Source organism: Erinaceus europaeus, chromosome 2 (genome assembly GCF_950295315.1).
Source record: "Erinaceus europaeus chromosome 2, mEriEur2.1, whole genome shotgun sequence".
Classification (NCBI taxonomy): domain Eukaryota; kingdom Metazoa; phylum Chordata; class Mammalia; order Eulipotyphla; family Erinaceidae; genus Erinaceus; species Erinaceus europaeus.
This window is the reverse complement of record NC_080163.1, coordinates 189,915,133-189,930,370: the sequence shown is the minus strand read 5'-3', so window position 1 is coordinate 189,930,370 and position 15,238 is coordinate 189,915,133. Positions and strand designations below refer to the sequence as shown.

The window sequence follows — 15,238 nt, the reverse complement described above, 5'->3', positions numbered from 1 at the left end:
TAGAGAAATAGCATAATGGTGATGCAAAGAGACTTTTATGCCTGATGCACCAAAGGTTCCAAGTTCAATCCCCAGCACCACCATAAGCCAAAGTTGAGCAGTGCTATGGTCTCTCTCTGCCTCTGTCTCTCTCTGTATTTTTCTATCTCTGGTAGTAATGTGGGTCTAAGTCCTGTCTTAAATATTACTTACTGTATGATTTAGGTGTGTGTCATTTTATTTTATTTTATTTTATTTTATTAACTAGAGCACTGCTCAGCTCTTGACCTCAGAGCCTTAGGGATGAAATGACACACACCTAAATCACACATATCACCATGCACAAAGACCTGGTTCAAGCCCCCCATTCCCTAACTGCAGGGGGAATGCTTCATGAGTGGTGAAGTAGGTCTGCAAATGTTTATCTTCCTCCCTCTTTATGTCCCCCCTCATTTTCTCTTTTGTCAAACAAAAATAGAGAAAATATTTATTATTTATTTATTTATTTTGCCTCCAGGGTTATTCTTGGGGCTTGGTGCCTGCACCACATCCACTGCTCCTGGAGGCTTTTTTTTTAAACCCCTTTTTTTGCCCTTGTTTTCTCGTTGTTGTAGTTATTATCATTATTGTCATTGATACCATTGTTATTAGATAGGACAGAGAGAAATGGATAGAGGAGAAGACAGGGGCGGAGAGAAAGATAGACACTTGCAGACCTGCTTCACCACTTGTGAAGCGACCCCCCCTGTAGGTGGGGAGCTGAGGGCTTGAAATGGGATCCTTACTCCGGTCCTTGCGTTTCAGGCCATGTGTGCATAACCTGCTGCACTACCATTATTATTTACTTATGATGCTGGGGATCAAGCTCAGGACTTTATGCTTGAAAGCCCAATACCTTGTGTACTGTACCACTTCCCAAGCCGCTATTTTTTTTTCTATTCTGCTTAGAACTTTAGTATGAAAAATACCATGCAGAAACAAAAGCAGTCAAGATAGCGGAGTGAACTCCCACTTCGAGAGTTGCTTAGGTTTTGCCCCATTTTAAATACAGATACTTTCACAGTTCTCTGTATATGTGGAACAGTGTCATTACTCTGAATAGAATCAATCATTTGGGCTGACATTTTGCATAGGGTGGTCCTGAGGCGATGGCATTCATTCGTGTACCTGGTATTTAAGCTGGACAGAGGGAGCAGGTGTCAGGGCTCTGAGCTCAGGCTACGTTTAAGGAGCATCAGAAGAGAGTGATTAAGATAGGGAGTTGGGGCCCAGCTGGTGGTGCACCTGGCTGAAAGCACACATTACTAAGCCTCCTTCAATGTGGTGGGGCCCAGGCTCACACCTGGGTCATGTACATGGCAAAGTAGCTCACTATCTAAGGGAGCTGTTTTGCCAGCCTATATCATTATCGTCGTTAATTTTTTAGAATTTTTAAATTAGTATCCTTAATTTATTTTGAGAGAGACACAGACAGACAGAGATACCACATCAAAGCTTCATCCAATGTGTTGGGAGGGTCAGGCTCAGACCTGGGTTAAATACATGGCAATCCTTTTAAAGAAAATATCATTCGGGAGTCGGGTGGTAGCGCAGCGGGTTAAGTGCACGAGGCGCAAAGTTCAAGGACTGGCATAAGGATCCCGGTTCGAGCCCTTGGCTCCCTCGTTGCAGGGGAGTCGCTTCACAGGCGGTGAAGCAGGTCTGCAGGTGTCTATCTTTCTCTCCCCCTCTCTGTTTTCCCCTCCTCTCTCCATTTCTCTCTGTCCTATCTAACAACGATGACATTAATAACAACAATCATAACTACAACAATAAAAAAACAAGGGCAACAAAAGGGAAAATAAATAAATAAGAAAATCATTCACTTATGAAATTGAGAAAGGTGGTGGGGTGGGGGTAGATAGCATAATGGTTATGCAAAGAGATTCTCATGCCTGAGGCTCCCAAGTCCCCAGTTCAATTCACCCCCACCACCACCACCACCATAAGCCAAAGCTGAGTAGTGCTCTGGCTAAGGAAGGGGTGTAGGGAGGCGGGGAAGGAGACAGAGAACCGGAGCATCACTCTGGGATATAGTGCCAAGGGTAGAATTTGGGACTTAGTGCTTGTGTATCCCTCTGGTACTGATGGAATGAACCTTTAGATATGCAGGGCTGCAGTTTTTTTCTGTGCCAGTGGGTATGTCATAATTTATTCAACGTCCTGTGAATAGTCATTTGGGCTTCCTCTATGCTGTTTTGAGCACTGAGAGAGTGTTTATTAGGATGCTGATAACAGTGCTTTGACTGGAGGAAATGTGTTCTCAGTGTTAGCGATTATTATTACTGTGTCTGTTATTGTGATTATCACAGTGAGGGGGAGGGGGGCCAAGAAAGAGTAGTGCTGGTGGGGGAGGGAAAGCCCTGTTTTCTCTCACATGCCTCACAGTCAGGAGGGGAATGCTCTGCCCTTGGAGCAAGCTTGGGCCCACCTGACCTGCGTTCCTCCCTTGCCTGCAGCACCACGGAGAAGAACTGCTGTGTGCGGCAGCTCTACATTGACTTCCGCAAGGACCTGGGCTGGAAGTGGATCCACGAACCCAAGGGTTACCACGCCAACTTCTGCCTAGGGCCGTGCCCCTACATTTGGAGTCTGGACACGCAGTACAGCAAGGTGTGTGGCCTGCGGCTTGGTGGGTGTGCAGGAGCCTGAGGGAGGGAAGAGAGAGCTGAAATCAGGGGTGGATTATCCAGATGAAGAGAAACAGAAAGGGAGGATAGAAGAGAGATGGGAAAGAGACTGGAGCGGGGCCTGGCGGTGGCGCACCGGGTTCAGTGCACACATTACAGTGTGAAAGAACCCAAGTTCAAGCCCCTGGGCCCCACCTGCAGGGAGAAAGCGTCACAAGTGGTGAAGCAGGGCTGCTGGTGTCTCTTTATCCAAAAAAGAAAAGAAAAGAAAAAAGAAAGAAAGAAAGAAAAGAAAAAAGTATGGGAGCTCGAGACCACGAGGTAGAGAGAGGTATTGGGGTGGAACCCCAAGGCAGATTAAGTGAAGACAGAAGAGGGAATGGGGTGACTGACTGAGAGACAAAGGCAGGACACAGATTGATGAGAGAGGAAGGTGGAAGGAGAAAGGTGGTGGGATACAAAGACAGAGCGAGAAGTGAGAAGAGACCGAGCCTAGGAAAGAAACTGGGAGAAGACAGGGCTTGGTGAGGGCATCCTCTCTTTTCCTCTCCACCCCTGCCTGACCCTGCCGCCGATGACCCGCAGGTCCTGGCCCTGTACAACCAGCACAACCCGGGCGCGTCGGCGGCGCCGTGCTGCGTGCCGCAGGTGCTGGACCCTCTGCCTATCGTGTACTTCGTGGGCCGCAAGGCCAAGGTGGAGCAGCTCTCCAACATGATCGTGCGCTCCTGCAAGTGCAGCTGAGGCCCCGCCCCACAGGCCCCGCCCTATCACAGGCCCCGCCCCGGCAGGCCCGGCCCCGCCCCCAGCCCCGCCCCCACCCGCCGCTGGGGGCTTTATTTAAAGACACCGCGCCCCTAGCCCACCTGGGGATCCATTAAAGGTGAAAAGACTGGAGTCTGTGTGTGCTGTGTCTTTGGGGTGGGGTAGGGAAGAGGGGGTCTCTCTTTTGCCGCCTGGACGCCCCCTCTGTCTGCCTCTCCCACCTGTCTGCACCCTTTATGTTGCCATCTGGGTTCTCAGTGTTTATTATTAATTTCTCTTTTTATTAGTGATTCAATATTAATTTACAAAATCAACAGGGGTACAATTCCACACTGTTCCCAACACCAGAGTTTAGAATTCCTGATGCCTCACTGCAGTCCACAGTGGTTCTCCCAAGGTTGCAGACATCAGTTAACCCTCCTCTCTACAGCTGTCTGTCTACATTTGTACATAATTGCCCCCGTTTTCTAAAAAGTGGCAAAAATAAATAAATAAATAAATAAAAGACATGTTTTATTACATACGAAACAGAAAGGAGAGGGACGGATCAGAGGATCACTTCCTCTTCCTCTTCCTCCTCCTCCCTCCTCCCTCCTGCCCCTCCTCCTCCTCTTAGCTAGAGATACAAAGAGAGAGACCACAGCAGTGAAGCTTTCTCCAATGTGGTGAGGACTGGACTGGAACCTGGCTTGCACACACGGCAAAGCAGCACACTATCCAAGTTAGCTATTTTGCCAGGCCAAGAGCTGATGCCCTGTACATGCAAGGCTGCGGGTGGAGCCATGAACATCAAGGCATGAAGATGTGATGCTTGAGGCTGGGGAGATAGTGTAATTAATGGCTCTGCAAGTGACTTTTGTGCCTGAGGTTTCAAGGTCTGTGGCTCAATCCCCTGTACCACCAAAAGCCAGAGCTGAGCAGTGCTCTGATACCTCCCTCTCTCTCTCTGTATCTTTCTCTTTCATTAAAATAAAATAAAACAGTGAAAAAGAGGGTGGTAGCCAGGCAGTGGCACACTCAGTTAAGCGCACATAGTAATTTGCACAAGAACCTGTAGACCTGCTTTGCTGCTTATAAAGTATTTTCCCTGCAGGTGGGGAGCCAGGTCTCAAACCTGGATCCTTGTGCAGGTCCTTGCACTTAGTACAATGTGCACTTAACTGAGTGCGCTATTGCCTGGCCCTGTTTGATTTTTTTAAAATATTTATTTTATTTATTCCCTTTTGTTGCCTTTGTATTGTTTTACTGATGTAGTTATTGTTGTTGTTCTTGATGTCATTGTTGTTGGATAGGACAGAGAAATGGAGAGAGGAGGGGAGAAGGGGAAAAATAGACACCTGCAGACCTGCTTTACCGCCTGTGAAGTGACTCCAGGGAGCCGGGGGCTCTAACCGGGATCCTTCCGCCAGTCCTTGTGCTTTGTGCCACCTGTGCTTAACCCGCTGCGCTACCACCCGACTCCTGTTTGATTTTTTTAATGAAAGTGATACAAAGAGAGACGAGTGCTGCTCAGCTCTGGTGTATGATTGTGCTGGAGATTGAACCTGGGATTGTGGAGCCTCAGGCAGTTAAGTCTTTGTGCATCACCATTATTTATGCTGTCTCCCCAGCCCCCTATCCCCTCCAACACACACTTCAAAGGCTAGAAAGCCCAAAGATTAAAGTGTCAGTTCTGCCCAGCAGGTACCTACTTTCTGGGTAGGAGACATGTTGAGTGAAGACAGGAAGACATGTCTTCATGAAGCCAGCAACACAGGATGGAGTGAGATAGTTTTGGGGGAGACAGTAACAATTGAGACATGAAGGGGAAACCAAGGCGACGGGGTGGGAGGGGGCATGGAAGGGTTATGGGGGAGAGTGTTCTTTGTAGCAGGAGGACAAAAGCCAAGGCTTGGAAATGAGGATGCACTTGGGGTGAGGCCAGTGTGGTTAGGGAGCTGCAGAGGGTGTTGGGAGCTGAGTCAGATCATGACACTCACAAGCCTGAGAGTAACAACAAGCTTCCCTGCCAGGTAGGCATCTACTTACTCAGGGCCTTCTCCCCACAGCCAGGCAGAGCAGGGCTCGGCCAGCTAGGCCTTCTACCGGAAGTCTTACTGGAGCTCGGCCCAGCTCATGTGTTCACACAGGGACTTTGGCTGTTTTAGTGCCATAAGGACAGAGTGGAGTGGAAATTGAATATCTAGGGCAGGGTAGATAGCATAGTGGTTATGCAAAAGACTTGCTTTTTTTTAAAAAAAATTTTTATTATTTGTGATATAGGGCAGAGGAAAAAAAGAGAAACATCTGAAGACCAGCTTCACTGCTTATGAAGCTTCTTCCCTGAAGGTGGGGACCCAGGGCTTGAACCTGGGTCCTTGCACATTATGACATGTGCACTCAAATGGGCATGCTACCGACCACCTCGCCCATAGGCTCTGAGGTCCAACCTTCAATCCCCAGCACCGCCATAAACCAGACCTGAGCAGTGCTCTGGTCTCTGTACCTCCGTTTCATTAAAATAAATATTGTACCAAAGTAAAAGACTGGGTTGCGGGGGGAGGGCTCAGATCCTGGACATGATGGCAGAGGAGGACCTAGTGGGGACTGGACTGTTATGTGGGAAACTGAGAAATGTAAATATTAATTAATTAATTTTGGTGGGGGAGATAGCATAATGGTTATACAGAGATTCTCATGACTGAGGTTCCAAAGTCCAAGGTTCAATCCCCCACATCACCATAAACCAGAGCTGGGCAGTGCTCTGGTAAAAAAAAATAATAATAAATATTATTTAAAAACAGAAAGAAAATATCAGGCAGGGGAGATATCATAATGGTTATGCAAAGTGACTCTCATGTCTGAGGCTCCAAAGTCCTAGGTTCAGTCCCCTGCACCACCATAAGCCAGAGCTGAGCAGTGCTCTGGTGTTTCTTTCTCTCTCTCTCTCTGCATGTCTCTCAAAAATAAAGTATTAAAAAAAAAAAAAGAGTTCCCTTTAAAAATTAAAAAAAAAAAAGTGGTCCAGGAGGTGGCGCAGTGGATAAAGCATTGGATTCTCAAGCATGAGGTTCTGAGTTCAATTCCTGGCAGCACAAGTACCAGAGTGATGTCTAGTTCTTTTTTTTTTTTTTCTGCTCAGCTGTGGCTTATGGTGGTGCGGGGGGGGGTTGGGGGATTGAACCTGGGACCTGACAGAGCCTCAGGCATAAGATGATGTCTGGTTCTTTCTCCCCTCCTATCTTTCTCATTAATAAATAAAATCTTTTAAAAAATTTTTAAAAAAGAAAGAAAATATCTGCTATGTGGCCCTTCATAGGAGAGATTTGACAACTGCTGCCACAGAGACCATTTGATTCCAGAAATGACTTCTGAGGTGCAGAGATGGTCAGTGATTTGTTCAGGTTACAGCCGCTATGGAGCAAGGTAGAGTGCACATTACTATGCAGGAGGCTTTGGGTTCAAACTCCCAGTATCCCCTGCAGGGGAAACTTCACAAGCAGTAGAGCAGTGCTAAATGTATCTGTTCTCTCTCTCTTTCTCAAATGTTTTTCATCATCATCATTATTACCAGAGCACTGCTCAGCTCTGGCTTATGGTGGTGCTGGGGATTGAACTGAGGCTTTGTAGCCTCAAGTATTAAAATATTTTGCCGAACTACTATGCTATAGAGAGAAAGATACAGAAACCAAATTACTGCTTAGCTCTGACTTGTGTGAGGGGATTGAACCTGGGATTTTGGATCCTCAAGCAAGAAAGTCTTTGCAGAACCATTACGCTATCTCCCCAGCCCTGTCTTCTTTTTCCTCTCACTATTTCTTTATTTCTCATCCTTTATTAAAAATGGCGGGAGTTGGGCGGTAGCACAGCGGGTTAAGCGCACGTGGCGCCAAGCACAAGGACCAGTGTAAGGATCCCGGTTCGAGACCCCAACTTCCCACCTGCAGGGGAGTCTCTTCACAGGCAGTGAAGCAGGTCTGCAGGTGTCTATTTTTCTCTCCCCCTCTGTCTTCCCCTCCTCTCTCCCATTACTCTCTGTCCTATCTAACAATGACAATATCAATAACAACAATAATAACTACAACAACAATAAAAAGACAACACGGGCAACAAAAGGGAAAGTAAATAAATAAAAGAAAAGAAAATGGCTTCCGGGTGCCAGGCAGTGGTTCACCAGAGTAAATGCACACACTACAGTGTGCAAGGACCAGGGTTCAAAGCCCTGGTTCCCACCTGCAGGGGGAAATTTTCATGAATGGTGAAGTACAGCTGCAGGTATCTCTCTGTCTCTCACCCTCTCAATTTCTGTCTCTATCCGATAATAAACAAAACTTAAAAAAAATTAATAGCTTCCAGGAGGAATGGTGGAGTACTGCAGTACTGAGCCCCAGTGATAGCCCTTGTGGCAGGGGGAAAAACTGGGTCACACAGTTAGGAAGTAGAAGAGCTGGGATTTGAACCCAGGCCTTTGGAGTTGAAGGTCTGTAATACACATCATCTTTGCACTATTATTGCCACGCAGGCCACACCAGGCGTGTGAGAACTTGCACTGAGGGAGCGGGAGCCATCCCAGGGTTCAGAAAATGGTGTGTGTGGGGAGACTTGGCTCAACTGAGGTGCTCAGGGGGCGCCTAATGGTTGAGCAATGACTGGATTTCAGGAAGGGTGACCACAGCAAGACCCATTTTCCCTGCAAGAAATGACAGTGGCACGAACCAGTGTGAGTGGGTGGTTTTCTCTCTGCTGCCTCTGTTTCTTCCCATTCTTATGTGTGAATTCCCTTCCGCTTCCTCATTCTCTAGCCTCTCAGTTTCTACTCAGCCTCCCAGTTTTTAGTTCCCCTTCTCATCTCTCCCCTGCCTCTCTGAGAGCCCTCAGCACCCCTACCCCTGGGGGAAGGAGGACCGGGCCACTTGCTTTGTCCTGCGGGGCACTTAGTCCCCAAGCAGCCCAGGGATAGAAATGTGGTCACTGGAGGTCGGGCGGTAGTGCAGCTGGTTAAGCACACGTGGTACAAAGTGCAAGGACCAGCATAAGGATCCTGGTTCGAGCCCCGGGCTCCCCACCTGCAGGGGAGTCGCTTCACAGGCAGTGAAGCAGGTCTGCAGGTGTCTTTCTCTCCCCCTCTGTCTTCCCCTTCTCTCTCCATTTCTCTCTGTCCTATCCAACAACGAACGACATCAACAACAACAACCACAATAAGGCTACAACAACAAGGGCAATAAGGGGGGGGGGGAATGGCCTCCAGGAGCAGTGGGTGGATTCATGGTGCAGGCACTGAGCCCCAGCAATAACCCTGGAGGCAAAAAAAAAGAAAAATATGATCACTCTCCTTGTCCTGTGTGTCTGGGAGAGATGGGCATGGGGTAGGGGTGGTATGCGAGGGGAGTTTACTCTGCTGGAACATGTACCATCACCAGTCTTGTGGTGGATGGAGAACCTTGCAAGGAGACATATTAATAAGGATTGTTGTCCTTGCAGTTCCCAAGATTCTGGGAGTGGGGTGGGGAGGGGAGGTTGTCACATTAGGCCAGGTTACAAACACATAGCCCAGCCTTGGGGCTTCCCCTCCAGCCCCAAGCAGAGACACAAAGGTGTCCACGGGGGTCATAGTAAAAAGCAGTACACGCAAGAGCCCATGCCCTCTCTCTCTTTCTGCTTTTCTTTTTCTTTTTCTTTCCTTCCTTCCTTTTAATTTTTAAAATTTTATATATTATTGGATAGAGACAGAGAAATTGAGAGGAGCAGGAGAGAGAAAGAGACAGAGAGACACCTGCAGCTCTGCTTCACTACTTGTGAAGCTTCCTCCCTGTTGGTGGGGTACCAGGGGCTTGAACCTGGGTCCTTGAGCACTGTAATGTGTGTGCTTAACCTGGTGCCCCAGTGCTGGCCCCCCTCCCTCTTTGCTTTTCTATCTGTAAAGAAAAAAGACGGGGGAGTCATTAAGCGCACGTGGGGCAAAGCAGGGGAGTTGCTTCACAGGTGGTGAAGCAGGTCTGCAGGTGTCTATCTTTCTCTCCCTGTCTTCCCCTCTCTCCATTTCTCTCCTATCGAACGACGATGACATCAATAACAACAACAATAGTAACTACAACAGTAAAAAAAACAAGTGCAACAAAAGGGAAAATAAATAAAATAAAAATTTAAAAGAAAAAAGAAAAAAGACTGGTTTGGGCAGTGGCATACTAGTTTAAGTGCACAGAATACAAAGCAGGAGGAAGGACTGGAGCAAGGATCCAGGTTCAAGCCTCTGGCCCCCACCATATTAAAGGAAGCTTTGGTGTCTATTTTTTTTTTTTTTTACACTGATGCTGGGGAATTGAACCTGGCACCTTTGGAGTCCGAGGCTTGAAGAGCTCTTTGCATAATTAGTATGCTGTCTCCCCAGCCCTCTCTCTTTCTTTTCTTTAAAATATATTTATTTATTTATTTATTTATTTATTATTGGATAGAGAGAGAGGAATTGAGAGAGGATGGGGGCTACCTCTGCCTTTCTATTTCCATCTAAAGAGACAGACAGATGAGACCCAGTGCCTCACTGACATCCACCTCTCAGCAAGGAAGCCAGGTCAGGAAATGAGACAGGGTTTTTTTTTTTTTTTGGTGTGTGTGTGTGTATGCTCAGTGGCAGCTCCACAAACATCCTTCACGGGGTCACAGTCAGAAAACAGGCTTGGAGCTCCAACACAGGACACATCGAGGACACAGACACACACGGACACAGACACAGACACACACAGACACACAGACACACTTGCCTGTGCCCAGTCCCTCTGTCTCTGGCATCTCCCAGCCCCCCACGAAGGTCGGTCGGGGAGTCCCGGCCCGGCAGACAGTAGCTGACCCGTCATTCCCAGACACTGTCACACCCCAGACTAGCGAGCGGCTCCCACACACCCAGACACGCCCCCGGGGTCGTGGCCCTTACACACCCGGCTCGGCAGAGAAGCTGATACCCCAGGACAAGTCCCAGCTGCTTGCACTGGGTCACACCCCGCCCACCTGCCGGGCATGGCCTGAGCTGCAGACTGCACCTTCCCCAGCTGCTGGGTGTGTTGCCCCTGCCACTGGTGTTCATTCGGGCCTGGCCCGTAGCCAGCTACAGGGGTAGGGTGGGGGGAGGTTGGGGGCGCCCCACTCCCCATCCCCCGCCTCTGTGGGCAGTCCTGGCTCAGAGGGAAGTCAGTGGGGGGAGCCTGGGTTCCGGCTGGAGCTCCAGCTTCCCGTCGCCCCCGAGGGGGCAGGAAGCAGTGCTGGGGGGAGGCCAGCTCAGTTCTTCCTGCCCCCTCCCCCAGACAGGCCTGGGACTGGGTGGGTATGAGAAAGAGGTGGAGTGGTGGTGGTGAGGGAGAGTACCCCCACCTCTTCCCCTTAGATCTCTGGACTTCCGGACTGTTCTTGGTGACTTTTGTCAGTTTTTAACATGCATGCTTTTAGTAGAAGAGCACTGCACAGCTCTGGCTTGTGGGGGTGCAAGGGATTGAACCCGGGACTTAGGAACTCCAGGCATGAAAGTCTTTTGTGTAATCACTATGCTATCTCCCCAGCCTTTCTTTTAAAAAAGATTTTATTTATTCATAAGAAATCATAGGAGAAAGAACCAGACATCATTCTGGTACATGTGCTGCCGGGGACTGAACTCGGGACCTCATGCTGGAGAGTCCAAAGCCTTATTCACTGCGCCACCTCCCAGACTTTCTAATGTGATTTTTTTTTTTTTAGAGAGTGAAAGTGAAAAAAACAAATCAAAAAAGAAAACCACACAGCACTGGATGGAGGAGATAGTCTAATGGTTATGTAAATAGATTCTCTTGTCTGTGACTCTCAGGTCACAGGTTCAATCCCCCCACACCACCATAAATTAGAGCTGAGCAGTACTCTGGCAAAAGAAAACTAGGAGTCGGGTGGTAGTGCAGCGGGTTAAGCGCACATGGCACAAAGCACAAGGACCAGGTTAAGGATCCCAGTTCAAGCCCCCATCTCCCCACCTGCGGGGAGTCACTTCACAAGTGGTGAAGCAGGTCTGCAGGTGTCTTTCTCTCCCCCTCTATCTTCCCCTCCTCTCTCGATTTCTCTCTGTCCTATCCAAAACAACGACATCAATAACTACAAAAAAGAAAAACAAAAGCTTCCTTCTTTTATTGCAGTGAGGGCAGGAGCCAAATCTGGGTAGAGGACATGGCAAAGCAGCCCACTATCCAAGTGAGCTATTTCAGCAGCCTTATTAATGGGAATGTGCTCAGGATTTATTATTTTATTTTACCAGAGTACTGCTCACTTTGCCTTATGGTAGTGCTGGGAATTGAACCTGGGACCTTTGGTGCTTCAGGCATGAAAATCCTTTTTAGTAATCATTATGCTGTCTCCCTCCCCAGGCCTGTGTTCAGGATTCATGTGTGTATCTGTAGGCTGTGTGGTGGGAGTTTGTGTCTCCAACACACCAGCTGGGTGACTAGGTGGGGACTGAACGAGACTCTGGAGTCTCAGAAGAGAGTAAAGTCGTTTGCATAACCATTATGCTGTCTCTCCTGTCCTGTCAGAGTTGTTTTCTCAGTATCTTTGCTGTTCTTCCTTGGGTTTCAATTTGTGTATTCCCAGTCTAAGTTAACTTGAAAGGTGGGTGTTTCTTGTGCCTGTTTAAGAGTCTGTGAGAAAGACAGGTTTCAAGGAAGTGTTTTTTGTCTCTTATACACAGCCTGTTTTCAGGGGTCTCCAGTACTTGTGGGTCTGCAGCTGAGTGAGAAGTTTCAGGGTCTCATCATCTATGTGCCATGAATATTCAAACCTGTTGTGTCTCTCAAGCTGGCCTTCATGTTCTGGTGTGTCTTGTGTTCCTCTTAGGGTCCGGTGTTGTCAGTCTCTGGTGGCATCTCTATTTTGTGTTCCCACATGTGGGCCATTGAGTTCAATGTGTGAGTTCCTGTGTGGGGGTCTCTGTTTTGCATCTCTTTGCAGTGCATTCTCAGCAGCTAGGTGTTTGTTCATCTTCATCAGCAGCTGCTTGTGTTTTTTGTGTTTTGCAGTCTGTCTTAGTTTGTGTGTGTGTGTAGAAGGGAGATAGGGGGTGTCCTATGTCCACACGGAAGCCACTGGCATCTCAGGCACCATGCCCAGTGGCTGCCGTGCTGAGTGGAGGCTGTGCCTGCGGTGAGCCCCCTTGCCGGCTGGTGCCACGCTGGCTTGGGGCTGGCTGTGGCAGGCAGGGCAGGGCAGGGGCTGTGGTGGGCACTGGACTGGTGCCTGGCCTCAGTATAAATATCCCAGGCGGCCTCGGCTGTGTTTACTTGGGCCCAGCCCGGGGGCGGCAGCAGGCTGGCAGGTCCTGGGGGCGGGGGGGGGGGGGGGAGGGTGACCAGGCCACAGCACAGACACTTCCTTCTGGACAGACAGGACACAGCCTCACTGCCCCCTCCCGGGTCCTCCTCCTGGGTGAGGGGGAGGTGGCAACCCCTCATTTTGGGCTCCTAGGGGCCACCAGTGGACCTCTGACTTGGATGTGCTGATTGGGTTCCCCAGAGTATGGGAGACAGAAGAGGGGCCAGAGACAGCAGGGGGAGGGTTAGGAAAAACTGAGGGTGAAGAAGAGTTGGAGCAGGGCAGGAGGGGTACACCAGAGGAAGGCCTGGGGACAGGGTTACAAGAAACATTGACAGGCTCAGAGCTGGAGGGAATGACAAGGGAAGGGGGAGGAGGGAGAGGAGAGACAGAGGCATGGAACCACCAAGGGGGAAGAAAGGGAGACCTAGATGGGAGGAGACACTGACCTCTAGAGAGGTTCCAAGAATGAAGGGAACTCGGCAACCCAGGTGGTGGCACCGGCTAGAGGATCTGACTGACTCTCCAGCGTGAGGTTCTAGGTTCAATCCCTGACATCGCATGTGCCACAGTAACGGTCTGGTTGTCTTTCACATTAATAAACAGACCTTAAAAAAAAGGGAAAGAAGGTAATCCAAAGAGGTCAGGAAGAAGGGTGGGGAGGGCAGGCAGGCATGGAAGGAGCTGCTTTGGGCTCTGGCAGGAGGCACAGAGGTGTCTGACCTGGGGGGTGGTGGCCAGGATAGACAGGAGACACGGGGGTGGGGGCCGGATGTCAACTAGGGGATCCCCCCAGGCAGGCGGGTGGACCTCCCTCCCTGACTCAGCCTCTCCGGGCCAGCCTCCCCCCCAGCCCTAGAACAGGGGGTGTGCCCCTTGTCATCCCTCCTTACAGGCTCCGCCTCTGTCTCAGCCGCTCATGTTGCTGCCATCTGACTAACCCTGACTGACTAAAGTGCTGTTTCTCACTGGGGGGGTGGTGGTGGTGTGTAATTATTATATAACAAATTTACGGTATATTAAAGTACATGAGTTTTAATGAGGAAATGACAGGAGAGGTGAAGAACGTGTGCACAGAGTTCTGATCAGTGAGAGGAAGGGAAGAGACACGTGGCCCCTCCTGGTCTTGCATGTAGCCCAGGGACAGCCAACCTGGTGTCTCCTCTGGGAGCTGAAGGCCAAGTCCTGGCAGCCCCAAAGTACAGGGGGTCTCTCCCGACTTGCCCAGCACTGAGGCTCTGCTGTCACCAACATCTAGTCCTTCATCTTCCCAGTGTGTGGGGGGGGCTTGTCTATACACCTGTGGGCTCCGAGGGGCCAGCTGAGTTTCTAGGCGCTGTGTGGACCCCTGCTAGTTCCCATCTCTGAGGACACCCCTTTGGGCCTCCCCTGACCCGTCTGTGACTGGTGGCTTGGCCATCTGGATGGAGACTTGGAGTTGTCGGGCCTCCTTGTCAGGCCTGGCCAGGGATGGCACTACCCACCCAGCAACCGGAACTTTATTTAAGACTGTCTGAGTGGGCCCTGGCCTCTACCCAACTCTCACTAGCTCTGATTCTGGGTGCCCCAGGGGGCAGAGCTGAGGCTAGATGGGGTCAAGAGCCATGGCCTCAGGGGGCCTCCCTCACTCTGGGCCACCTGCCCAGTGGGGTGACTTTGAGGGTCCTTCAGGCTTGGCCCTGGCAGGATGTCACAGCTCCCTCTCACAGGAGTAAGAAGTCCCCAGGCCCCTCCTTTCTGTCCTCCCCACTAGCCACTGGCCCCTTCTGTGTGTTTGTCTACTCAGGGAGCAGGAGCTGGGTGTGGGGGCATGGGAAGGCGGGATGCCTGGGTTCCCACAGGCCCAGGGCTGAGTCACCCGGAGGCCATCTGGCTCCCATTAGTCCAGGGTGGCAGGGGGCTCAGTGAGGCGGGTCCTGTGGCCGGCTGGGGGACAGGGACGCTGGGGCAGGCTGTGTGTGTGGGATGACTCAAGACCCATGATAACAGCCTGTGCGTATTTGGGGAGTGTAAACAGGAGAAGGGGGAGTGGTGGAGGAAGTGAAGGAAAGGAAAAAGTGTTGCTGGGCAGAGGGGGGCCAGTGGGGCCGGGTGAGGGGGAGATCCCCTCCAGTCCCCCAGGACACCTCCTCCTCCTATGCCCAAACTGGTGGCCCTCAAGTCTGGGTCTTGGGGGAGAGGTCAGGGCTTATGGGTGCACTCAAGTCTGCCCTGCCCACAGCCAGGCTACTGTGGGGGCGTGAGGACAGTGAGAACCAGAGATAATGGCTGAGGGGCAGAAAGCAGGACAGGACCAGCAGAGGCGGCACAGCAGGAAGGTGGCAGAGGCCAAGTCAGAAAGAAGAGGGGCAGAGACCAAGGGGGTGGGGGCAGGGGGCCTTGGGGCGACCCCATTCCTGAGATTAACATTGATAACCCACTTGGCCAATTCAGCTGTGACCTGCCTTGGTGAGGGAGGAAGACGCTCCTCATGGGACAGGGGTCAAGGAGCAGAGAACAGAGACATGGGAAGGGAGAGAAAGAGAGAGGGC

General features: G+C 50.4%; 1 protein-coding gene across 2 annotated transcripts in view; it reads left to right on the top strand.

The window, feature by feature from the left end:
- Positions 1–3,545, top strand: part of TGFB1 (transforming growth factor beta 1) — a 31,851-nt gene extending 28,306 nt beyond the window's left edge. For both annotated transcript variants that reach the window (XM_007536592.3, XM_016194080.2), the window contains exons 6-7: positions 2,478–2,631; positions 3,234–3,545. In XM_007536592.3, the coding sequence (XP_007536654.1) occupies positions 2,478–2,631; positions 3,234–3,392 (313 nt within the window). In that variant the 3' untranslated portion in view covers positions 3,393–3,545. The remainder of the gene's footprint in view (positions 1–2,477; positions 2,632–3,233) is intronic.
- Positions 3,546–15,238: the final 11,693 nt, after the last annotated feature.